The sequence below is a fragment of the Camelina sativa genome, chromosome 7 (assembly GCF_030686135.1).
Source record: "Camelina sativa cultivar CO46 ecotype springtype chromosome 7, ASM3068613v1".
Lineage (NCBI taxonomy): Eukaryota > Viridiplantae > Streptophyta > Magnoliopsida > Brassicales > Brassicaceae > Camelina > Camelina sativa.
Window position 1 is genome coordinate 8,461,030 of NC_141886.1, and position 26,690 is coordinate 8,487,719.

Genomic DNA, 26,690 nt, shown 5'->3' on the forward strand with positions numbered 1-26,690 from the left:
CACTTTATACAATGCCCTTATTAAGACACGTCCGAAACACCTTCGCGTAGGTCATGTGTGTGTATACATATATGGGAGATATGGAGGGGGCACTGATAGAGAAAACGCAAGTACGGATTGGTGTACATTGTCCTACCGTTTCTTTTGGTTTGGTGTGCATTATTGTCCCACTTTTACATACATTTATGTATATATCTATATATATAGTAAAGAACATAATAAAATATCTACAGGACTTAATATCTATGTGTGACGTCTCATATCTCTCCACATCAGTTTTTACTCTTGTCCTCATGCTTTACCGATGTGAAGTTACTAAATTCCGACCAAAGCTATAACATATATAGGTCCCCCACTTTCACTTTTCCTAATCATATGTGAGAATATTAAGTGAATATTTGAGGTAACAAGTTGTAAAGTGGACTAAAAAGGTCCATTAAGACATCGAGGTGTTTTTGTGTCAAGGCTTCGTGTATTCTTACATCATCTTGCATCAGAACAAAACAATCCTAGGGTTTCCATAACAAACGCATCTGGTCCGTTGTGACCAAAAAAAAAAAGACACATCGGTCCATAAATATTTTAGATGATAATTATTTTAATTACTGATTCAAATATATTACTATAAAGAGTCGTAAATCAAATATAACACGCTGAACCATCTTTTTTATAACATCAACACTGAAACAACACATTTTTAATGGATTTTTTTTTTCGTAATAAAGAGTAGTTCAAATTAAACTCAGTAGACCATTTTATTCATTTTATGGACTAAAACTAAAATTTGTGTTTGCCTTTAAGTGCTCGTGTTGCAAGTTTGAAGTGTGTGAATATATTTTTCATTAGATGCCCCATATCATAGCTAAAATCTTAAGTGAAATATCTGTTATAAATCACAAGAGTCCCTCTAGTGAACAATACGGTTTTATTTTGTAATATCAAGTAAATCAGTAATAACTACGGCATAATTTTAACTCCATTGCTCGGTCAATATCATCTGGAGGTGGCTTGGTTGGCAAGGTACCATCAGGGCTCCGTGGTGGTCGAACCCGTATTCCTCCTCTGCTCGTTCTAGAAGCTTACGGAACATAGGATGTTCCAGAAACATCAACGGGACAACGAATCTCTGTGTAGGCTCATGATACCCATCGACGGCTATCACCGCGAAGTGACCTTCCTTCACATCTTTTGGGACAGAATCACGACCGTATTCTACAGAACACGGTTTCTTTGCCGAGGAAAAGCCTTTGATCTGCACCAATCTCTCTACAACATTCTTGAGCTTCACAATTCCTCCCTTTTTCTTCTTTGACGGCTCAATTGTAATCATTCTTTGCCTGGCCATGCTAATAGATTAGGTTTCCTTTGTTTCCTTTTTTATCTCGTGATTTCAGGTTAACTTGACAAATGTATGTTTGAATATAGAAATGTAAGGAGGAGTACGTATATATAAGGAAGAATAGTACAAAGAGGATAAGAAAGAAGAGGAAGAAATAAGAAGGTTAAGTGAGTAAGAGAGACCAAAGCATGTGGCTTAGTTGGTTGTTTGCCTTCTTTTGAATTTTCCACGAAAGCGGTTTCCATTGTAAGTTATAATTTTCTATTTTTTATTTCTTTCTGTTTACCGTCTGTAAAATTAAAACAGAGAAAGCTCAACCATAACGACCTAGCTAGAAAACCCACTAAGATTATGGAAAATACTTGGGTTCACTCATAGGGTGAACCCTTTTGTTCACTAAGATATGATTAGTTTTTAAGGTTGTTATCTATATATAGGTTTTATTTTTGAAGTGCCTTTAGATTTTCAAACTTCTTACAAATAGTTTATCTAATTTTAGCCTTTTTTAATTGTTTAACTTTAATAACTCAAAATTGTGTCTCATTTTTTCTTAGAGTAACTCCATTGGGAGTATCTACTATCTACAGACTTAATGTATTAAAAAAAAAAAAAAACAACTCGTGGTATCCTAATAAGAATCTCATCTCACACTTGTCTTTTTACTATTTTTTAAAAAAATTCTAACTAATTTAAATTTGATTAAACAATTAAATTATATTACTAAAATGTTATTTTAGGTACTTGAATGAATTTTTTAATTGACGGAGGGCTCTTATTTTCAGTTGAACCCACAGAGATCTAGGGAAAAAATAACTTATTTGATATGATTAAAGATTCTGCTAATTAATAAACGAATATGCATGCCGTATATAGCTTTTGCTGCATCAACCCACAACCTTCAACGTACACCCGTTGTGTATAACTGAGAACAGATGTTTTTTTTTTTTTTTTTTTTTTTGTGTTAAAATAACAGATGTGTTGAAAAACGTGTTTACCGAATGACCGTGAATTTAATATCCATTCAGTAATTTACATGTTTATAAAAGTATACACTATCAATGATTTTTTTTTTAATGTAAAACAAGTTATAGCTATCTGATTTTCGTGTAGATGGACAGACGATCACAAAAATTCATAAATAAAAAATCTTAGATTTCCGTGAACACTTTTTTACAGCACGTTTTTCAAATTTGATAATATATTTTATAATATATATGTAATTATGTTTTTTTTATATAAAACTATATATATATATATAATAATGTATATTAATTAAATATTAAATTTAAAAGTTGAACATGGTGAGGGCCAACAAGCCAGACAAGTCCAACGTAATGGTAGAGTGATCTGACTGGTTGTGCGAAGACGGACAGATTCTAGTTGATCTCTCTTTTTTTTTCCCCCAATATTTTTAACTAGAGGTATGTTTTTGAAATTCATGAAATTTTGGGTGTGTGACAAAAAAAAGTTATAATTCTATGAACATGTTTATGAATAATGTTACCCAACTGATCCAATGTACCTCTTCTATTGATTTAGATTCTAATTGGTTAACCTCATTGGCCTTATTTCTTTTGAAACAAATAAAACAGAAAACCGAAAAACAAAACTAAGCTCTTATAACTTCATGAGTTTTGTTATGCATGAAAACAAAAATTAAGCAAACAACGTCGCCGGCTATACCATTTCATCATATTTTTCACGTTCAATCCACATAGATCGTTTGTAATGTCATCTATATATATATCACGTATACACAGTACTTTGCGTCCTTGTGAACTGTATATATAGTAGCAGTGTATCACTAGCTTTGTATCTCTGCATGCAATGTCATGGTCGGTTTCGTACTACATTTATATCATATACATGTGAATTCAAAATGATGTTTTCAATTCTTTTATTTCTTTTGGACGGCTAAATATTTTCACATATTTTCATGTTTAATGACCCGTTTGAGATACTAATAATTTTTGTGATTAAGGATATTGTAGTTGTTATATAGACAGTTGATCGAAGATTTATTGGTCATCTTGTGTCATAATATATATATATATATATATGTATATATATATTAAGGATATATATATCATGATCTACACCTCGTTCAACTAATAAAACAGAAAATTCTAATAAAATAAAATACTGTTATTAGTCCACGAGCATCACTTAAAAATGGATTCCACCTTGACATTTTCGTCTCTCTCTACGAATGAAGAAGAACGAGCTCTGAGAAATAAGTATGCAATTGTTGCTAATTTACTCAATTATTAACTTAAAGCTGTGTAAATTTATTATGTTATTGTTATGTAACGACACTTCCTCCCTAGGTGTAAGATAATAGGGCTTGATGCCTAGCTTCAATTATTGTATCAACATGCAATGCATGGACGTGTCATACAAACAGTGTCAGTCGAATCTAGAATGGGACGCAATTGATTCATGTGTTTGTCATGCGTACGTACGTTTATTTACCATATCTCTCCGAATCAAATTTCTTATCTATTGAGTAACCAATGTGCAAGGCTGCAAAACTATGCACATATCCGAGATAGGTTAAGACCTATCTTTCCGTTTTCTTCAATTTTCTTTGTTCTTGTTCTTATTTTTCTTTGTTATTCTAATTTATATATGTATTTTCTGAGTTTTTTTTTATAAAATTTGCCACAGAAAAATCTCATGAGCAATAGTGATCTTTGCATCAAATCTATATATAAAAGAAAATTGATTTGAAATATATTTTATTATGACATTCTTTTTAGATATATATAGCTTTGTTAAAACTTCTGACTTATATATCATGCTTTCATTGTACATCTTGGAAAAAAGAAGACATAAATTATGGGAAGATTTATTATTGTAAATCTAAAAATTATATAAATTTGACGTCAAAAGAAAAAAATTAAAGTTATGCCTTTTTCACCTACCAAATGTATGTGGGGGAAAACGATAAAAATACAATGATTTTTGTTCTATTATGATAAAACTTATATTTTTTTATACGAATTCCTGATCAACCTTCCAAACGAAAATAAACCCATTATTCAACACAAAAATGAGACGGTTAAGTAATTTACATACTTACGCACACTAATTACCTCGTACCAGCAATAATAGTTTTTGAAAACAACAAGTTATACCATAACATAAAAAACAGTAGTCGGCATGCAACACGGAAACATGTAGCAATAGAAGAATGGTCCTTGTCCAAAAGAGACACTTTTGAACGTCAGTCCAAGGAGAAAACTTGTTTATAATATCTTAGAACTACATGACTAAATAGCAACACCATCTTGACATAATATGACCTAGCTAGTTGATTAGACATATGATTGCGTAAATAATTCCACGTTCTTCTTTCCGAATTTATATTATTGGGAAGTTGGGAAAAAGTTGAGAAAAAGGGCATATAAATGTCGTTGGCAGAGCACTGTCCATATTAAATTTTGAAAGCTACTTGACTATAGTCTCCGCTATAACCGCGGGCTGGTCCGACACGGTCTTTATTTGTTTATCGTCTTCTTGTTTTCGATATATATGGATTTTGCACTTTTTGTTCAACTCTATAGATACATTAACCAGCTAATATATGCAAGTGAATGAAAATTTGGTAGGATATTTTGATTAAGAAAACATTAACCAACAAATTAAGTTATTGAGCTATAAACAAAACTAGATAATTAATATCATCTACAAATATCTAGGTACAAAAGCAAAGGAAAGTATCTAATCTATTGATGATTACACTAATTGGTGATATCATACTCGTTGTGCCTAAACGTTGGACCCAATATAGCTTAGTCAACAAAAGTTTGAGATTTGTTCAGTTAGCGGAAAAGAGATATTTTCTTTAATTTGCTTAAACGGTAAAGTTGGTTTTTGTTTTTTGTTCTTATCCCTCAAAGTATATGAAACAACATACATAATTTTTCATGCATATAGCATATATATATAGAATAATTAAGTAATGTTATATTTAGTGGCTACTTCGGATCATGGTCTCTTAATTAACATGGTAAATTATTTCAACCAGTAGACCAATATAAGTTGGTTACCACATGATTTTTTTTTGAATTTAATGTTAACTTATATTTAAACAAAAAAGAAGGTTTTTACAACTAATGAATCAGATAATAGAGAAAATAGAGTTTAAAACTTTGAACATAAACTTGGTTGAAGGACTAAATGAAATCGTAAGTCACGTCCTAGTCAAGCAAGTTTACAAAATACGTATTTTAACTTTTAAGATAGATTCATGTCTTATGTGCTAAATATCAACCCGAGGTGCATTACTGCAATAGAGTTAAACGAGTCCAAGGACCATATATGTTCTTTAAATGTAAGATCTCAAACCTGATTTGGAGAAAGATTTTGCTCCGCACGAACTTTAATGCGCAAACACGCATGCATATCATATATGTTATAACCAATATCTTATCGTGGGGCGTAAAAGCTTGAAACATGACATACAATATGTTATATGTGTAAGGAACTCTACTTGGACCAATCCGTATGTCGATTTGTAAGAATAAGAACTAAAAAGGGCATGACAAAAACTAGGCAAAGATTACACCCCAAAAAAAAACTAGGCAAAGAGAAGCATTCCATAAATATGGTAAATCAATTAACTAGAACAATCGCTTACATCCAAACAAACACCAACTAATTCGTTATATATTAGGTATCACTTACGTGTTTTTTTTAAAAATCAAATAATAATGAAAAGTGAAAATGACGACACTATAGTTAGAACAAAAATTCATTGTTGGTCTAGAGAGGTTTCTAGCGGTCGGAGTCTCAACCACTGTCTTGGTAATTGGTATGTCTTCGAGCAATCATCCGAGATTCGCTCTGAAAAACAAGATATTTGGGTAGAGCGGGTCCGGATTATAGAATGCGGATTTGAATTGACGATATTTTCAATTATAATAATATTTTAAATTATTTATATGATATTATATGTTTTTCAGATTTTCAAAATATCTGGATGGAGAATATTTTTTAATTATTGATGTTAAATTAATATATAATAAATTGTTTCTTAAGATTTTATATTATAAAAATGACTCATTGGTAATATGTAATCATATATTACATAGTAGATAGAGAAATTTAGCAAAAAAATTCTAAAATTCCAAAAATAGCAATATATTACAAAGTTAATCTTTCAAAATTAAACTCTAAATTCAAAATATTAAACCCTATCCCTCCAAACTATACCCTAAATATGAAATTGAGAACCCAAACCCAAAAAAACAATTCTAAAAATTAATTTTAAATATTGCAATGTGTTAAATAGTACTATTTTTGGACGTTTATGAAATGTGTGATATATCCATAAAACTTGTTTTAATGCTATTTTAGAATATTTCTCTAATACATATATATTACCTCCTCCTCCTTCTATATATATTACCATTTCATTGTTAAGAACTGTTTACTTTTTATCTAATAAAAGTAACTGTTTTGTTTTATCTATTTTTATTCGGGGAAAATGTCAATTAAATCATGAACTTACCCAAAAACGTCAATTAAACCCTGAACTTTCCCTAAGGCCATTTAAATAATCTATTTGTGTTGCCAATTCTAATTAAACATCAAACTTTTCTAAAAACGCCAAAATCCACATTTCAGAAAATTGGGTAACAGAGTAACTAACCTCCGTTTAACATCCATTAACATCTGTTAGATTAACCTGTTAGAATAAAACGACGTTTGAACTCAATTACGTTTGTAGGAGAAAGAGTTGAAGATCCACCGTGAGACAAATCCACAGTGGGAAGATCTCGAAAACAAGGTTTCATGTTTATTTAGAGAATTAGGGATTAGAGAGTGATCTGATTAAAAAAAAAAGGATTAGAGAGTGAAGTGATTTGGGGATTTTTTGGGTTTGTGAAATTAGGGATTAGAGATCGAAGTAATTTGGGGATTTCGAGTTCAAGCGTCGTTTTATTCTAATGGGTTAATCTAACAGGTGTTAAATGGAGCTTAGTTGCTCTGTTACCCAATTTTGCGAAATTGGCGTTTTTAGAAAAGTTTGATGTTTAATTAGAATTGACAACACAAATAGATGATTTAAATGGCTTTAGGGAATGTTCATGATTTAATTGGCGTTTTTGGGTAAGTTCATGATTTAATTGACATTTTTCCCATTTTTATTCTGGAATCTCCTGAATTTTTTTGGCAATACAGAACAGTTTTTGACTATTTTTTTGTGGAAGCAAAGAATTTACTATTTTTGATCTATTTTTACTCTGTAACCTCCTACAAAGTTTTGGCCAGAAAGAACACTGTTTAACTAAAATTCAAGTCCAAATTTACTGTGTGAAAAATTCGGTCCTCACAATAAAAAAACGTACACTAAAACCACTATAAATTAATAAACACTATAAATTAATAAATTTTGCTGGTCCCAAGTCGGGCCAGTGTAAAAATTAACAATATTCGATAAGATAATAAGATAATAATTTTTTCGAAATCTCCTTATAAAATATGGTCCCAATAATATCATAAATTAATAATTATGTAAATTTATATATATATATATATATACTGATATAATAGTGTATGTTTCTCCTAAAGCTCAATTCTATAGAACAATTGTAATGTTGTATTTTCAACCTATAATAATATCTCTAAAATATTTTATAACATGTCATACAAATAATTAAAATTTAAAGTTTTAATTTTTAGATATGCATCATTTACAATTTGATAATTTGACAGATTATTAAAATAGGAGAATTGATATTATTATTCATAGATTTGAATTTATGTGTCTCATGTGTATAAGTCAATTTGTCTATAATATTTGTAATTTATTGTAAATATTGCTTTCTAAATATTACAAGTTCAATTCCTAAACCATAAAATTTATAACATCCGAAAGTTTAATCTTATTTTGCTATAGTTGTTCCAATTCATAATTTTTTAAAAAATAAACAATTAAAAATATATCTATAAATTAATAATTATTAATTTACACTATAAAATAATAATTATTAATTTATAGATAAATTAATATCACTATAAATTAATAAAATGTCTTAGTCCAACATTATTAATTTATAGAGCTTTACTGTACTGTCCTTGCAAATGCAATAAGCTCTCAAAATAATGAAATAGTGTATTTTTACTACTCATGTGATACAAGACCATCACAATATATCCGTCAGACTTTTCCTACTTCTTTCTCTTTTCTGTTCCCTACTTAGTTTATTTACCTCCTACTATATATATATATATATATATATCCAAATGTTGCCATATACTCCAAATGTTTTTATTAGCCTCGAAAATCACATAACGCTGCAAAAGCTTTGATCCTCCTCACTGAAAAAACCAGTCATTGGGCCTTCTGGGAACCGGCAAGGCCCAAGCCCATGAGTGCAACCATAACAAGGTTGACCCGGAGACCCGACTTTGGTGATTCCCTCTGCATTGTCTTTCTCTTTCTTCTTCTTCTCAGGCACGACGTGGACTGTTTTCTTCATCTTACGTTTCACATTCTCTGTCACATTCTTAACATCCATCGCCCCCATGACTGTTACCGTTTCCTTCTCCTTGTCCGTTTTGACCTGATACACTCCTGTTGACACATTTACTCAAATGATGTTAAGACAAAGTTCTGTTTTGACGTTTGAGTCAAACTCAATACACAAAGTTCTGTAGCAGTCAAAAATAGTGGAAACCATAGGAGATGAATAACTCTGACCTTTGGTGTTACGGATAGTCTTGTAAATCCTCTTGATGCAGCCATCACATGAGCAATTCAGCTTCAGTACCACTGTAGTCACAGCAACCTAAACAAGAAAGTCAAAAACAGATTATAAAGTCATAGCAAGTATTGTGAACGGCTAGATTAGCTACTTATCCAGTAGGAGCACCTAGAAGATAATGGCTAGTTGGCTACGGTACATTTTCTACAAAGGAATGCGGTTTGTAATCTCAGTTGATGAATGTTACTTGAGCAGCAAGTAATCCTGAGAAACATCTACCTCTTGATACTACGACATTCTAGTCATAGTTGAATCAGCATTTGTGCGAGACATATACAAGAAATGGAGTGCAAACTTATGCAATAAATGTATCTGAAGCTGAATTTAGAGCATACCACAGTCTGAGCCTTATTATCATTAGACTTTTTCTCATCCTTCTCTTTGGTTTTTTTCTTTGGTTTAGGTGATATAAGCTCCACCTTCTTCTTGCTCTTCTTCTGCAGTTTCTCAGCAGTCTTCACTGGATCCTCCATAAACCCAATCAGAGTCAGCTTGTTCGAAACAGGTTCTGGCCTCACTGTTTCAACTCCTGAGACAGTTAAACCAATCAGAAAAAAAGTTAATGAGATTACTGAGCAACCAAAACGATCATAAAACAAGGATCCATCCACAAACCCATAAAACACAAGAGATTCAACTCTTCACAGATCCTGCGTTTCAACATGGTAGAAACAGAGGTTTTTATGATTCTCAAATCAGATCTAAATCGTAAAGGGGTTTAACAAAAACTTCACAATCGATTCACAGTACTCAGAAACCATTACTAGAGAAGATCTAACCAAAAGAAGATTAAGACGAAGGAAGGAGAAGATAAAACGTAATATACAGAGATCAAAATCGTCAGGGTTTAGGGTTTAACAGAGAGTTCACAGTCGATTTCACGATGCTTTCAAACCATATCAGAGAAGAAACAAACCAAAACGGTCAAAACACAGACGATTCGACTCAGATTCAGCACAACGTAACCACGAAAATCCAATAAAATTTAGAAATCAAACTCGATTCTTGTACTGTTCCACTGTTCGATTGAAAGCAAAAACGATTGTTTACAAAAAAAAAAAAGGATGAAGAATCATGGAGTACCGATTTCGATTTCTAGGGTTTATACCTTCCAAACGACGAGCTAATCGTACGATTCGAGCGATACAACCATCACAGTGCATATCAACCTTAAGAACGACGGTGACTGGCGTCGTCGTAGCCGTACTGTTCTGTTTCTTCTGCTTCTTCTCCTCAGCTTCAACATGATCTCCGTAACATTCACAAAACACGTTCTCCATCTTCGTCTCGATCGTCTTCTACAACAGGTTAAAAAAAAACGAATCAATCACACAGAAGAAAACAAACAAAATCGGAGACGCAATTTGCAGAGAGAAAAAAAAGCAGAGAGAGAGAGAGAGAACCTTTGATGAATCTCTGAGATTTCGAGTCTATCGAGGTTTCAACAACATAGTTGGGAGAAGATAGAAGACGACGAAAAGTTTCAGAGACGGCTGCGTAACAGAAGGGTCTGTGTTTATGTGTGTGTGTGTGTGTGAGTGAGAGGTTCACAGTACCGTACACTTTTGTTGTTAGTCCTTTCTCTTTTACTCAGCTTTTTTTTTCCCCCCATTTTCCTCTTTTTATCAAACTTGCATTAAATGAGGTATATAATAAGGTATATTAAAAACTTTATTTTTCTTTAATAAATATTGAAATTACCAAAACACTTTTGTAATTAGAGATATTCGATTTTATTTTATTTTGGTTATGTGTGGAATATTGATACAATACTTATATTTCTTTACAACTTAGGTGTAACAAGTTGAAAAACTGGAGTAAAACGTGAGTGTAGAGGTGGAAAATGAGATATTTACATAACTATAAATACAACTTGCGGCACTTATTTTAATCAGTCACGTTAAGCAGATTGTATAACATTATACACATTTTGAACTTGTTTTCGTTGATTTAGAAATCTATTGTTAAATGTGTATGATGGACTAGTGTATGCATCTATTGTTAAATGTGTATGATTTAGAAATCTATTGTTAAATGTGTATGATGGCTAGTAAGTTAATGTATGCATCTTAACAAATATGTTGTACTGTTTTTTCATAACCATATTTTCATCGTACGTATCTTTAATTTTCAAAAAACAATTTAACACTATGAATTACGAAATAATCAACTAAGATAGAAAAAAAGGGAGTAAATTGCACGAGAAATTTTGATAGTTATTTTTAATAAAGTTGTAAAACAATCATAATTCTTTATTTACGACGACGATGACATAAATGGAGAACCTATAATTTAGCTAAAAAATGTGCATGGTTACTTACTGATGGTACCACGCTGAAGGCTGAAGCTAGACTAGATATTTCGAACCAATGCTTTCTTCACCACCTTCAAGTAGGTAGCCATCTTGTGCTTGATCATTTTCATAGAATTTATTGAATATCAAGTTTTTAGATTTGTTACAAAAATCCAACTTTTGGGTTTCTTAGATTAATAGTTGTCAACCCAAGATAAACTAGCATTGCTATTTGCTAACGTTTGTCAAGATCATGAATTCTCCACTCCCGAAATCTGGATGGTTAATGTTATATACTTATATTTGACAGTAACAATTCAGGATATGTGATACTGAATGTAGCTAACGATTATTAACTTGAATGTGATCTTATGAATGAAACGGGGTGACAATTCGTATTCTGGTGAATAATTGTTGCCAAAGAAAAAATAAAAATAAATCGAACCTTCTAAGTCAACGAGAGACTTCTGACTTCTGAGTATTGATCTGTTACCGTTTAGTGTTCCGTTTCAACTCCCGCAACTCCGTTAGAAATTTTCCGTTTAACCTTTTAATGAAGAAGAAAAGAGAAAAAAAAACACACACACAGAGAGAACTCTCACTTTCATTCTCATGTTGTTCATCTTTTCATCGATAGTGGAAGGGAGAGAGAGAGAGAGAGAGAGAGATCAAGTGAATTTCGAAACTCTCAGATCTGGGAAATGAGAGCTTCTTAGATCTATGATTTTTCGAATCTGTTGATCCATTTTTCTCGCACAAATCGTCCCTCTGGATCTGATTTTCATCAGCTTTGTAATTTGTACCGCTCCGGCCTGGATACAACAACAATCATGAATCCTTTCTCTTCCGGGACGCGTCTCAGGTTAAGATTTCACTTTGCTTCCGATCTCTAACTATAGTAATTTGCGATACTTTCCATTGTTGCGGTTTTGATTTCTAAAATCCGTAATGTAGCTTTGATTCTTTAAGTTTTCTACTGGGGAATCTGTATATTTTGTCGGCAAAATTCAATTCGGAAAGTGAAATTGTATTGGTGGATTATGGAAGTGAGAGATTAGGCATGTTGTAATTGTATTAATCAATCCTCTTAAGCTTTGTGCTAGTGTTACAGTAATACAGTTTACTTTGCTTGGATTCATCATTTGTTGATGTTTGCAGCGACATGATTAGGGCTATACGTGCAAGTAAAACCGCTGCTGAGGAACGTGCTGTTGTAAGGAAAGAATGTGCTGCAATCCGTGCTTCTATTAATGAAAATGACCAGGACTACAGACACAGGGATCTAGCAAAGCTCATGTTCATTCACATGCTTGGTTATCCAACTCATTTCGGGCAGATGGAGTGCTTGAAGTTAATTGCTTCTCCTGGGTTTCCTGAGAAGAGGATTGGTTATCTCGGGTTGATGTTGCTTCTTGATGAAAGGCAAGAAGTGCTAATGCTTGTCACCAACTCCCTGAAGCAGTATCCTTTTCGGTGGAATTTTTTCGAATTTGATTCTTTTTTTTTTTTAGTTTTTAAATTTTTGCTGGCAGCTTCGTACAAATTTTTAAATTGATATTGTGAGAACCTTGACTCACGTCTAGAGATCTGAATCACACAAACCAATACATTGTGGGGCTTGCTCTCTGTGCTTTAGGAAATATTTGTTCAGCAGAAATGGCTCGTGATCTCGCCCCTGAAGTTGAAAGATTGCTTCAGTTTCGTGATCCAAATATACGCAAGAAAGTGAGTGCTTTCTCCTACTGTAATTGCACCTGTTCAGATAACAGAATTTTAGAAGCTAAGTTGACTTGCATGTTTTAACTAAATAAAGCAGTAATTTAAGAGCTATGCATTCATTTTCATGAATCTTAACTTTACTTCTGTTATTTTTGTATCCATTGACGAGCACAACAGATGAAATTTTCATTCTTTAACTTTTTTCTTTATTTAGGCAGCTCTTTGCGCCATAAGGATCATCAGAAAAGTTCCTGATCTTTCTGAGAACTTTATTAATCCTGGTGCTGCTTTACTCAAAGAAAAGCATCATGGTGTTCTCATTACGGGAGTTCACCTTTGCACGGAGATCTGTAATGTCAGTTCCGAAGCCCTTGAATATTTCCGTAAGGTAAACTGCTGATATCCTTTCTATTTGGTTAAAAGAATATTAGGCTGCCTTGTATGTTGTAGTGTGCACTCTCCTTCTCTCTTGGAGAATCTAAAAGTAGCTCTGTATCTGTTCATTAGACTTCTCTTTGTAACTCTTAGCCTCCTACTGTCTCATAGTTTCATTATCCTTATATCTGGAATCTATATCATCCATGCATCCCCATTTTTTTCTCTTTGGATTCATGGTTATCCTGCGACCCTTACATAAGTTTAGTTACATGCTGAACTGATTTGAGTGTTTTCAATCATTGTTTTGCTTGACATGACGGAAAATTAGCGGTTTCCTTATCTGATTGACAGAAATGCACAGAGGGCTTGGTTAAAACCCTGAGAGATATTGCAAACAGTCCATATTCACCAGAGTATGATGTTGCTGGAATTATGGATCCATTTCTTCACATCAGATTGCTCAGACTGTTGCGTGTTTTGGGCCAAGGGGATGCAGATGCTAGTGACTGTATGAATGATATACTTGCTCAGGTTTGTTGTACTTAGTCTGTCAAGTTTTTTTTTCAAGGCCTTCCTGGCTTGAATGACCTGGTTTTTCATGTTTTGCTGTCTTTGTGATCCTTTATTTGCTTTTCAAAAGCTTCCTTTATGTTATTTTCATAATGTTTTGCTCTTTCTGATTTTCCAGAATCAATAAAGGTAACAAATGAAGCCTTTTTCTCACCTTTATGGATTTTGCTAGAAGGATCTCTGTTACACTTGCATTAAAAAAAAATTGATCTAGAGCAGTTAGAATCATAATCACAGAAAATCGTTTTGATTCCCAACTTGATTTTATAATGTCTTAGGTGGCATCAAAAACCGAGTCAAACAAAAATGCAGGCAACGCTATCCTATACGAATGCGTTCAAACGATAATGAGCATTGAAGAAAACGGTGGCTTACGAGTCCTTGCAATCAATATCTTGGGAAAATTCTTGTCCAACCGAGATAATAACATCAGGTTTTTATCGAGTACCACCATTGTTTGAGTTTTCTGTAACCTTATCTCTTGACATCTTACTATTGATCAACAGTAATCTTTCAATTTTTATTTGCTATAATACCGATAATTATTGATTCATTCAAATATGTCTAGTTTTCCGTGATTCTTTTTTTTTGTTTTTGTTTTTGTTTTTTTTTTTCTGCTTGAAGGAGCAACTCTTATAAAGATAAAATAAACCAAACCTGACATGTTTTGACAGTATTGTGTATGGATGTGGAAGATATTTTGTGGCAATTGATAACACACTGCACCTGATGCCTTTCTTGTCTCTCCATTGACCACCTTCCAAAAACGATAAACCTTAGCTTTGCTTTCTCAGATACGTAGCATTAAACATGCTGATGAGAGCCTTAACTGTTGATTCCCAAGCGGTTCAGAGACACAGAGCTACAATCCTGGAGTGTGTTAAGGTATTTTATATGGTGTTACACTTCTCTGTTGGTTGTATCTTATTGACTTACCAGATGATTTTTAGTCCACTGTTTTTACTGGTTACGGAATTCAATTTATATCGCTGAGCTATAACATGCTTCCCGGCATGGTGTTTTACTATAGTCACTGAATATATATATTTTTACATGTAACCATCCAATTCTATTTAGGTAGTCTGAGATCACTCTTTATTAAATGGAAAAAGTGTTCTAAAATATCTTCTGGTTTAGGATTCAGATGCTTCAATTCAGAAAAGGGCACTTGAACTTATTTACCTTCTGGTGAATGAGAATAACGTGAAGCCGCTAGCAAAGGAGCTTATAGAATATTTGGAAGTAAGCGAACAAGATTTTAAGGGAGATCTTGCTGCAAAAATATGCTCCATTGTTGAAAAGTAAGTTTCACGACTTTTCAGCCAGCGTGTACTGATATTTCATTTAGCTGGTAGATGGTAACTGAACATTTTAATTTGTAACAAAGATCTGAGTAAAGCTAAATTAAAAGTAATCCCTGAATTTTATCAGAATGCTGGCCTGGATGAATGGCGTCCTTCAGACCTGATTGTATTTCCTTTCTGACTAGGTTTGCTCCAGAGAAAATCTGGTACATTGATCAAATGCTAAAGGTTCTATCTGAGGTATACTTTTTAACCCAGGTCGTGAAATTACAATTTCTCCATATATTTATCAGTATCAATTGACATGCAGGCTTCTTTAACTAAAAACAAACTCTTTACTTCATATGAAAATAAGTAGATCTTAATTTGAGACATGTAGGCTGGAACTTATGTGAAAGAGGATGTGTGGCACGCGTTGATTGTTGTAATAACAAATGCCCCTCATCTCCATGGGTACACTGTCAGGGCTTTGTACAGAGCATTACATACATCTTGTGAACAGGTTGGATGACATTTTTCTTTGGTCAGGCGTTTCCTAAATTGTAGTATCTTGTAACTTAGGAGTAAGAGGATCATTTGTGATGTTTGGTACAGGAAAGTCTTGTGCGTGTTGCAGTATGGTGCATAGGAGAATATGCTGATCTGTTGGTAAACAATTCTGGAATGCTTGACTTAGAAGATCCAATAACGGTGAGTACTATCATCCTGCACGAAGGGCTTATTTTTGTGACTGATACTGGAGGCGCAGTTACGGGATCTCTTTCTTGATTTTTTTTTGTCTTGTAACATTTTTGTCCTTCACTGATTTGCGTGGGATCCTCACACCCTAGAAAATATTAACTAATCTCCGTTTTATGAATTTTCTGCGCCGGCTAGTTCTCTGGTTGATAAAAGGAAAATGGTTTCAGTTGTTATTCTCTGTGTCTTGTGCGGGTTATTATTCCTTACTATTTGATTACCCAGTCAAATAGATTTATTGCTGAAATTTTCTGCCCGCGACTTTTTGAATGATCATCTTTACATGCTAAAGACTTGTTTGTTCAATGTAGATATTAGATGGATAGATACTAATTTGAGTTCTCAAGCTTCTGTAATCAGGTAACAGAATCAGATGCAGTGGATGTTATCGAGACTGCTATTAAGCATCATACTTCGGATGTCACAACGAAGGCAATGGCACTCATTGCTCTTTTAAAGATCTCATCTCGTTTTCCTTCTTGTTCAGAGTATGCCAACTCCTACCTACCTTTATTATGTCTACTCAGTTGATTCCAGAGTTTTTGGTTACTAGGGTATAAAGTATAATCATGCCTGAAGTCTTTTCACGTCCCTGTAAACTTTTTTCTTAAAAATTAGGTGGCAGTGAAAATTAGTCCATGCTACTTCTCATCAGTGATAGGCTTCTTGTATTTGTTTACAGGAGGGTTAAAAGTATTATAGGACAAAACAAAGGTAGCTTTGTCTTAGAACTGCAACAAAGATCTATGGAGTTTAGTTCAGTTATTCAAAAGCATCAGAATATAAGGTAATTCTTTCGATGATACTGAACATATCTGTTCTCATCGATTTTGGATGAGAAGGTTCCATGGATCAATATCTACTAAATTATTCAACACAATCGATCTGTATACATGCAGATCTACCTTGCTTGAAAGAATGCCTGTCCTTGATGAGGCAACATTTAGTGGAAGGAGAGCTGGTTCTTTACCTGCATCTGTCTCAACTTCCGGAAAATCACCGCTTAGTATTCCGAATGGTGTTGCTAAAGCTGCTGCAGCTCCTCTTGTTGATTTACTTGACCTGAGTTCTGATGATACTCCTGCACCAACCTCCTCTGGTGACAACTTTCTTCAAGATCTTCTTGGTGTTGATATAACGCAGCCTTCAGCACAACCTGGTTAGATTTCCAAACTTATACTATACCACTCCACCAGTTGGAACAAAAAAAATAACTTAAAGCATAGCATCTGTCGGGTCAGAGATCTGGTATGGCAACTGATAATGATAACCATCTGTATAGCATATCTTCTTGGAGTCTTAGTTGGAACATAATTCATAGACGTTTCTTTAGCCGATATATAGTGTTACGTTTTGTAAAATGATTGGGATGTTCAGTTGTGAAGTTGCATCTTAATGTCTAAATCTTTGAGCTTGTTGTTTACCCCTGCGTCTATCAGTTTCAGGTATGCAACCATCGTAAGCTGGAGCGGATATTCTTTTGGATTTGTTGTCAATCGGAACTCCTTCCCCTGTGCAAAATGGCTCGACGAATGGAGACTTGTTATCTATGCAAGATAACAATGCTCCAATAGCATCCATGGATACAATTTCATCAACTTCTCCCACTGCGCCTTCTTCTATGATGGATTTATTGGACGGATTTGGCTCCACCCCACCAAAGAACGGTAAAGATACGATGTTAAGCATTGAAAAGTTACTGTGCACAATTTTCCCTCAGTTTCCGTGTTTTTAAAATGTGATGTTGGCATCTATTTCCTTCACAGAGGACAAGAGCCCAGCATATCCGTCCATTGTTGCTTTTGAAAGCAGCTCCTTGAAGATTGAGTTCATCTTCACAAAGAAACCAGAAAACCCTCAAACGACAGATATTGTGGGCAATTTCACAAATCTTTCTCCTAACGTGTACACAGATTTTCTATTCCAGGCTGCAGTTCCAAAGGTCAGGTCTCAAACTTGCTTTTTTTTGTGTGTGTTATAAGCCTTTCGCTTCATAGTTTACTCCAGAAAATATTTCCAAAACAAAAAGCTGTCATGGGCTTCATGGCCATAATAAATTGATGCTTTAGACCTTGGAACTGTTTTGGATTAAGATTCGTGTCTGTCTAAGTTTCCATGATATGTTTTATTAGTTTGATCTGAGATTTCGAAACGATCTGGTTTCTGAAGTTTTGTTGACGATGTTCTAGTATATTCCTAATATTTGATAATCACACACATTGCAGTTTCTACAACTTCACCTGGATCCCGCTAGCAGCAACTCTCTTCCAGCCAACGGAAGCATTAAACAAACTATGAGAGTTACAAATAGCCAACAGGGAAAGGTATTATTCCCTTATTCCTCTGACCAGATTTATATAACATTTAGCACAACCCTCGATCTGCTGTGAAACCGAGACCGCCGAACTCTCAGAATAATCGCTGTTGTTTCATCGTTTCAGAAACCCATTGTGATGAGGATGAGGGTAGGTTACAAAATTAATGGCAAAGATGTATTGGAAGAAGGACAAATCAACAATTTCCCACGTGGGTTATGAGAAATTTTCAGGTATTCCAAGATTATTATACATATTCCTAATTTTATATATGATCACTTCCCATAGACTAAAACAAAGTTCGTCATAGAACGTTTGTGTGTGTATTCGTTGTGGCTTTGTGTGAAATTTGGGTTTAAAGAGATATATTTTTTATGATAGTTTGACTTCGAGTTATGAGAATGTGTCTTGTCAAATGTTATTTTCTTCGCTGCTTCGACCTCTGTTTCATCATTATTAGTGGAACTTGTCATTAAAAAAAAAAAAAATCACAAAAATGTTTGGAGGGTTTGTTTCCTTTGTAATGGTTATGTCGAAATTGGGAATCTATGGATGAAGGTTTGAGTTTTGAATGAAATACAGTATGTAGTTCATACGTTCATATGATTTGATGTTGTTGTCTAGTTTAATTTGATTAGTGGATTTCTCATGTTAGCGAGGGATCATGGACTCATTTAGTTAAGATTCTTTAAATGAAAATACGTAAAGACGACAATATGATACTTCTCAGAAAACATTCATAAATACTAATTTTGCATGGCAGTTTTAAATAGTTGGTATTCATAATTTGGAGAATTACCGTAGTGATAACTCTTAATTGAGATATTACCAAAACCATCTCTTTAGGTCCTTGGCATTTGATCTCAAATGTTTTTGGTGTTAATTAAGAAGATACTTCTATCGCTGGATCTTATAGGTTGGTTAGTGAAATCGTGGATTACGGACAAGAACCCGATAGTACTGCAAAACCGCCTGTGACCAAATTAACAGCATGTCTTTTTATAAAATTGTGTCTGCTGACCTCAATCGTCACAGACGGGGTTGGGCACGAAACGTGTAACCACGACTGGTGGATGTAACGCTTAAATGGAACATAGACAATTTGCACGGTTTACCTGTTTACTTTTAAATCAGTATATTACATTTATATACTACAGTTGAGAAAAAGGTTATATTTGGTTAATTAAGACACGAAATTCCTTCATTTTTTTCTCTTGCTTTGTAATCATACACTTTCTTTAACTTCTATTTTTTAATTAGTTGTTAAAATATTCTAAATCAGTATAATAATTGAAAATCAAAACTCAAAATAAATAGATAGACAAAATTTTTAGTTTTCAACAAATATTGTATGTGACGGATAGAGACGCCTACCTAAGCCCCATATATACTGTTTGTTTATGCACACTGCTGTTTAGGTTGTGTTTACATTTACAATGCCGTCCAAACGTGCTATATTAGCCGACTAGTCCATTTTCTTGAACATTTACTAAAACATACAACAATATGTGTATACCGCAATCATTTGATTTATTTTTCTGGTTTATAACATGAACATATTCATCAAACTAATAGCAATTTCATTTTTAAACACTAATTGTAGCTATATATAGCTAAACAAAACATAATGAAAGAAGTCCTTGATACCTTACAAAATGTGTGGATTATATTTACATACCTTAAATCAGATTAGTTTCTCCAGATTTTAAGTCTAATGATTTCTCTGAAATTGGGTTGAATGTAAAATAATTTGTATTTATAAATTTTCGTACCTCTCAACTAATCAGCATACCATTTTCTCAAGTTTTTGTGATAATTATAAGAGACTGGTTTCTTGACCAAATGAAGTATGTAATTATGTATACAAAACGAAGGGTGATGAAATAAAGTAGAAAAAACTCGGTTATAGTCTAACTAAGTAAAACATTATAAATTCCATTCCAAGATAGAATTATATGTTTTATAGATTATATTACCTTTTTCAATTTATAAATTTTACGTGATATTTTTGTTCAAGACATGGAATCTGCAAAATTTTAACACAAGTACCGTTAAAACAACGTACTATGTCACTATGTCAGAAACAAGACATACACACTGTTTCAATACCAATATTATTATAAAAATATTATTTTTATTTATTATTTTATTGCCAACGAAGAGAAAAATAAAATCTAAGAATTGATAATGTCAGACTACGAAAATTCTTAGTACAATTTATACTTATTGTACGAAAGAGAGAGAGAGAGATTTGAATAAACTTAATAATCCTCACTAAGAAACCCACCAATCTTATTCTCTCTATCGTAATTATTATTGTTGCAATTATTGCTATAGTTATAAATATCATTATTACTATTGTAATTATTATGGTTATGATTATTACTACCCTCACCCACCAAATCATTACGTTCAGCCCTAAACGAATCATTTTGATCTTCTTGACTCATTTCTTCTTTAGCACTGTGGTGAAACGGGAAGTATCCTGGCTGAGTCGCCGGAGGTACAACCGACGGGAGCTTAGAGAGAAGCGCCTCGAGGCTACTCATCGACGGTGTGATCTTCATCGAAAGAGGTAGAGGCGCCGGTGCAGCCGCTCCTACCGCTTGTGGCTGCAAGAAGCGGTGGTTGTGGTCAGAGTGATAAAACTGGTGCTCAGGCTGCTGCTGTGAAGGAGCCACTCCAGGGAAGTGCCATGTTTCAGAAGGTGATGCGTTGATGAAAGGGTAACCAGAAGAAGAAGGATGAGGAAGAAGAACTCCAGGGATGCTCTCTATATAGCTCAGCTTTTTTCTTAGCATCACAACATAGCTTAAATCCTCTATCACCTTTAATAAAAACAATTTAATACGTAAATATATCATCTTATATATATACAAAGTGTATTACATATAGAGCGAGAGAGAGAGGGAGTGAGAAACCTTGTTAACAGCTCCTAACTGGACAACACCTTCTCGAACAGAAATCAAGGCAATGGTCTGCAAGCGATATTCATTTTCATGTAATTATATATAGAGAGCTATACTTTACTAGTTTGATGTATGATAATGCATATCTTTAGAAGTAAAAAAAAAAAAGAGTTGGAGAAACATATACTTTGATACCAGACTGAAACTGAGCTTCCCATGTCCTAGGGTACTGCACAATTACATAAATTTTCAACTAGTATTAGTGATACATTTTTATTTCCTCTAAAACGGTAATAGCATGCACGGGTGTATGTAAAGAAGTGGATAGGTAGGTATATGCATATGCTTACTGAGTCAGCAGAGTTGTGCCAAGCAGATAAAAAGTTAATCTCTTGGTCATTAGGTTCTTTGTAAATCCACTTGTGACTGTGATCTGCAGCTACTTTTCCTATCAACCTGCACAAAATTTCAGAACACTTCAATCATTAGACTATTAGTATTAAATTAATTAACAAGTAATAATTTATTTAGTTGACAGTTAATGATTAATTAAATACTCCTCTCTTGTCCTTGAGGCGTTTAAACAGTTATAGATCATAACCTTTGAATTGAGAAAAAGAGGTAGTTTGACTCGTAACTTTCTAAAACCACCTTCTTTACATATACATACATATAGATATAAAAATCTAAGTAAGAAAATAGGTGTTGAAAATAGTACCAAAAGACACTGTTAACATACAAAAAAAGTGAATCACAAAAGAGAGAAAGTACTATATATATATATAAGAAAAACGAAATATTTCTCGGGAAAAAGATTAAATAAACTTCCTTGTGAACAAATCTTTTGTGGTAAAAAAAAAAAGTGTATATTATCCTCACATACCCTTCTCCATAATTATAGATTTCATGCGACATCTTGAAGAACAACTCAGGCTGAAGCCCTTGATATTGTTGAAAATCACTACTTCCATAAGCGGCCGAGCCGCCACCGCTACACTCACCAGTACTTACTTCCCCGGCAGAAGCTGCAAAGTTGCAAAACCCATCTTCCCAAACCAAGATCCTGCCAAAATTAAAACACACGTATTATTAAATGTTATTCACCACAAAATCTTTTTTTTTATATATATATGCATACAAGTTTGTAGAGGTGGTTTTTATCTTTACCAGTTTCTTCTGTTTCCTCTCGATCTATCATAAGCTCCTTGACCATCCCATCTACTTGCAAATAACACCAAATGATCATCACATATGCATCATTTAATGATTTTTAAACAAAGATTTTGTTTTATAAAGTACACTTAATTAATTATAATATAAGCCCCAAGCAAAACTCAAAGATTAAAATATACATATATATATATAAATCACAGAAGAATAGAAAAGGAATAGGATAACACGAAAGTCGAAATTTTTTTTTTTTTTAAACACCAAAGTTTTATACTTGTTCTATATGTATATTATATTATATACGTTTGATTTTGAATGAAAAGCTTACTTGGGAGGAGGATAGTTTCTGGGCAAGATCCTCCAAAAGACAGCATAAACCCATTGAAAATTCTCATGGATGCATAAGCTTCTTAGTGTGTGTTGAAGAAGATGAGTCACCGCTAATGGATTTAGATGTTCTTCCATTTATTCTAAATTTACAAAGGCCTAATATTTAATTATTTTTTTTGAGTTATTTTCTCTTTTTTTTTTTTTTTTTTTTTTTCTTGGTTTGGGGTTCTCTGTGTAAAGACTTTCTTTAGATAGAAGAAGGTAGCAAACCCTCTCTATCTATCCTCCTTTATATAACAAGCTTATAGATCCACCCCACAAAGCATCTTTTTTTTTTTTTTAACTTTATTATTATATTTTATTTCATTAAATTTGGATGAAGATAAGAAATTCATTTCTTTAAGTTCTCTGGCTTTTCTTTTCCTTGTGTTTAGCCAGCCAATTTACCTAACGTTACTTTATTCTGATCTTATTTACTCTCTCCTTTTCTTTTGCCAAGTACGTATAAGAATTCATTATATTGTGTCGCATGAAAAATTGTAAGCAGACCTGAACCTTAGAGTATTATTTAATCGTTTTAAGTTGATTTTTATTTTATATCATATTCTGTAATCGCATTAGTTAATGTTAAGGTTTTCCTCTAATGAGTTAATATTAAAATAATATAACTAAGAACAATTTTTCATATATATGTTTGTGCATGTATTTACAAATGAAATCAATAGAAAAAAAACATGTACAATGTAGTAGTATGGGTAGAGACATCAATACATGTTGTGTTATTCATCTCCTCATCATCATATTTGATGTATCCTATCCAAAATCAGACTTGATACGCCAGATTTTGTAAGTTACACAATCTCATACAAAAAAAAAAATCTATTGATAGTCTGGACCAGATCATACACCAAGAACACCAATTTTGTAAGTTATACAATATATGACTATGTCAACCTTTTAATTCTGACTATAATGTCATCAAGATAACATATTCATCATTATTGGGTTTTGACACTAAATGAGAAACTGTCTTTTTACCTGAAAATCATATCTAAGTTAATGAATACTACTTTTATAAATATAAGTTTTTTTTTTTTTTTTTTTTTTTTTTTTCTGACAAAACTGCCAAATTGATTTAATTTCAAATCCTATGAAATAAACTTTGAGGTTTTCCTTTTACCAACACATTCATTTATTTTCAGTTCAGTGGTCAGTTAACGAAAACTGTACCTCTTTTTTTGATTCTTTTGTACATGTGTTTTAATTACCCTCTCTCTCTCTCATTTCTCTTCTTCTCTTTCCTTATTCTCTTAAAGAAAAACTTAAAATCAATCGTTTACACATAACATATAAGTTTAGTTAGTAGTTTATCTAATTGTCGTTACATGCACGAGAGTTTCATATCAATATGTTTCGAGAACTATTACTTGCACAAAAGTCACAATATACACACATGTATATGCATTGTGTATGGATTTATATCTGCACATGCCATGGTCTTATAGGAATCAAAATCTCATTGATGATGCTAAGGAATTAATCAACGACATTATATCACCAAAATCAGAAGACACATAATATCTAAGTCAAATCACAATCCGAATCATTTACCAAGGAATTTAAGAAAACATCTCTACATTATAAAGAGATGGTACGTTTTGTGAAAATTATATTTAAAGGACCCTACAGCTTGCGGTAGAGGCGTTGAGCTAATTCAAATGTGTCACATGGATCCTTAATTCCTTATGATAGTTTTGACGAATTAAATGATACGTTTTTGGACAAGGATATAGAGACATATATTCGAAGTCTATATATCTCTTTTTCTTTTAACACAGCTACTTGAGAATGTCTTATAAATATATTAAAAATTAGTCTAATGATTATTCTTCTATGCTGGTCAAAGCTAGCTAGCCAACGCATGATTTTTTTTATTTACTGTTGTATCATCTGCAACACTAATTTCTCCCGAGAGGTCTCAATGATGTTATTTTCGACTTTTTAAATTCACCATTAATGATGTTGGAGAATGAGGCTAATGGGAATCGTGGTGAATGTTGATTACTGATTAATGACATATCAGTTTTTCATATTACTACGTGATATAGATGTCGCTATATTTCTTTACTATTGATCAAATCTTTTTTGTTCTAAAAATTGATTTTACTAACTCTTAAAAATGGATAGGTTTTGTCGTTCAAATCTCCATTTTAGAAGTCATGCATTCTTGTAGACCATAACAATCTTTCCTTACTATCATCTATTATGGGTTCTTGTAAGGTTCTTAAGGGTTTAAAAGGTCTCCATGACATTATTAAAAGTAGAAGTCATGAAGAAACATCAAGAAACTGATTATTCATGTAAAGCTTGGTTTTCAAGAGAATACACAACAGTCATACTAATGTTAGTGGTTTACATAGTGGGGAATGAGTTAAAAGAAAGAAAAAAAAAAAAGAATCATGAAATCTGTATTAATAGACATTGTTATTGAAAAAAAACTACGGTTTAACAACATATTTTGACAAAAAACAACATATATTGATAATTTGTAATTTTAAACAATTATTTGTTGACAAAAGAAAAACTAAACAGTAGTGAAATCAAATATTAAGTTTTTGAAATATTTCGAAACGGACATATATAGTGTTAAATTTTTTTTTTAGTTCATCCATGCAGATCGACTTTCATTTTTAAATATATTAGATATAATCCAACTTAACAACTAAGCGAGCTTTGAAACATTTCCCCTCCCCATATCATTTGTTCGATATAGATCAAGTTTTGAATTATAATTAATCCTCGATGAAGCATAGTAACTAGTTCACGCACGTAGTCATAGATTGAACTCTTGAAGCCAAAACAAAAAGCAAGAGCAGTGTACGTTGGAAAACTTTTATCATTTTGGTACGAAGATTGTGTGCCCACGTAGATAGGCGTTAGGGACTAGATGTATAAACAATAATAGATGCTTCATTTAATTTATCATACATCTCTCTCTATACGGATTGAAATAAAGCAATTAAAAAATGTAGAAATGGTAAGAATAATAAGAAGAAAAAAAAATGGAAATAGATTGGAGGAAAAAGACATGATGACTAAAAGGAGCTTTCAGTGCTTTCAATTCAGCTCTGAGGCTGACACTAAGAAAGTGTTTTTGGGCAGACCATTATGCTCTTGTCTTTGACCATTCTTCCTACCTTCTCTCTTCTTCGTTTTTTTCATTTAACTACTCTAATTATGTTTTGGTTATACTTATAATAATTTAGCTGTATGTTTTGGCTAAATATTTACAAATAGAACCAAAACATAATTATCTCTTTTAAGATAATACTTACAAAATCTTAAAAAATGAATTTTTAGGTAAATATTATCTCTTTTAAGTTTTCTACATAGTACAAAAAAGAATGGGAATATAATTCCGTATATATGTCAACATGCCAAATCTATTATCAAGTGCTTGCAATTGTGACGATCAAAATATTTTACTAATTCGAAGTTTTTTGAAACTCAAGATATTTTTTCACTAGTAACATGGACATCATAAATTATAAAGATGCTAAGACGTTTAACACCAAAAAAAAGAAAAAAAAGTTACAAAGAGGGCGCACAAGATTCATGATTTACATAATGTTACATACGGAAATGATGAAAATATTATGATTAGATTTTATGTTACATAAATAATTGGTATCTAGCAAGCGAAATGTATTTTATGTATCTGTAAGTTATGGGGTCACATAAAAAATATGTTTGTTTGAATGTGGAGATTCGATTTTTGTTATAATTTGAGTATCGTTTTTTATAAGTTTGCTGATCCATCGTAAGAAACAATCGTTTAATATTCTTAATT

At 32.7% G+C, this 26,690-nt stretch overlaps 4 protein-coding genes across 5 annotated transcripts; 1 reads left to right on the top strand and 3 right to left on the bottom strand.

The window, feature by feature from the left end:
- Nucleotides 1-823: 823 nt before the first annotated feature.
- Nucleotides 824-1,426, bottom strand: LOC104700741 (protein SMALL AUXIN UP-REGULATED RNA 12-like). Its single transcript, XM_010416304.3, has one exon. The coding sequence runs from the start codon at nt 1,343-1,345 to the stop codon at nt 971-973; it is 375 nt and encodes a 124-aa protein (XP_010414606.1). The 5' UTR covers nt 1,346-1,426; the 3' UTR covers nt 824-970.
- A 7,025-nt stretch (nt 1,427-8,451) lies between these two features.
- LOC104700742 (heavy metal-associated isoprenylated plant protein 1-like) lies at nt 8,452-10,653 on the bottom strand. 2 transcript variants are annotated; one of them, XM_010416305.3, is made up of 5 exons: nt 10,518-10,653; nt 10,223-10,412; nt 9,450-9,643; nt 9,051-9,138; nt 8,452-8,924 (listed from the first exon to the last, which is right to left on the bottom strand). In XM_010416305.3, exons 2-5 carry the CDS (start codon nt 10,392-10,394, stop codon nt 8,635-8,637), a joined length of 744 nt encoding a protein of 247 aa, XP_010414607.1. In that variant the 5' UTR covers nt 10,395-10,412; nt 10,518-10,653; the 3' UTR covers nt 8,452-8,634. The 2 variants fall into 2 exon arrangements, with proteins under 2 accessions (XP_010414607.1, XP_087312508.1); XM_087456382.1 differs by having other exon boundaries at nt 10,223-10,409; nt 10,518-10,650.
- A 1,298-nt stretch (nt 10,654-11,951) lies between these two features.
- On the top strand, nt 11,952-18,847 carry LOC104700743 (AP-1 complex subunit gamma-2). The gene is given in 18 exon segments (XM_087457992.1): nt 11,952-12,269; nt 12,566-12,868; nt 12,991-13,132; nt 13,341-13,514; nt 13,856-14,035; nt 14,353-14,507; nt 14,869-14,959; nt 15,212-15,375; nt 15,564-15,618; nt 15,758-15,880; nt 15,973-16,068; nt 16,477-16,604; nt 16,799-16,903; nt 17,016-17,275; nt 17,556-17,783; nt 17,883-18,058; nt 18,342-18,440; nt 18,558-18,847. Coding segments are annotated over 18 exon segments (2,607 nt in total). The 5' UTR covers nt 11,952-12,237; the 3' UTR covers nt 18,654-18,847.
- Nucleotides 18,848-20,545: 1,698 nt separating this feature from the next.
- Nucleotides 20,546-23,121, bottom strand: LOC104704439 (protein RICE SALT SENSITIVE 3-like). Its single transcript, XM_010420531.2, has 7 exons — nt 22,839-23,121; nt 22,508-22,558; nt 22,224-22,403; nt 21,691-21,796; nt 21,528-21,569; nt 21,353-21,409; nt 20,546-21,259 (listed from the first exon to the last, which is right to left on the bottom strand). Exons 1-7 carry the CDS (start codon nt 22,973-22,975, stop codon nt 20,693-20,695), a joined length of 1,140 nt encoding a protein of 379 aa, XP_010418833.2. The 5' UTR covers nt 22,976-23,121; the 3' UTR covers nt 20,546-20,692.
- Nucleotides 23,122-26,690: the final 3,569 nt, after the last annotated feature.

Bases quoted from the DNA above. Each gene is read 5' to 3' on its own strand.
- LOC104700741 (XM_010416304.3), bottom strand. From the start codon at position 1,345: ATGGCCAGGCAAAGAATGATTACAATTGAGCCGTCAAAGAAGAAAAAG.
- LOC104700742 (XM_010416305.3), bottom strand. From the start codon at position 10,394: ATGGAGAACGTGTTTTGTGAATGTTACGGAGATCATGTTGAAGCTGAG. The intron at 9,644-10,222 runs GTATAAACCCTA...TAACTGTCTCAG, and splicing joins ATTAGCTCGTCGTTTGGAAG to GAGTTGAAACAGTGAGGCCA. The intron at 9,139-9,449 runs GTATGCTCTAAA...TTTCTTGTTTAG, and splicing joins ATAATAAGGCTCAGACTGTG to GTTGCTGTGACTACAGTGGT.
- LOC104704439 (XM_010420531.2), bottom strand. From the start codon at position 22,975: ATGGAAGAACATCTAAATCCATTAGCGGTGACTCATCTTCTTCAACAC. The intron at 21,797-22,223 runs GTATGTGAGGAT...AATTTTGTGCAG, and splicing joins ATCTATAATTATGGAGAAGG to GTTGATAGGAAAAGTAGCTG. The intron at 21,570-21,690 runs GTAAGCATATGC...GTAATTGTGCAG, and splicing joins GGCACAACTCTGCTGACTCA to TACCCTAGGACATGGGAAGC.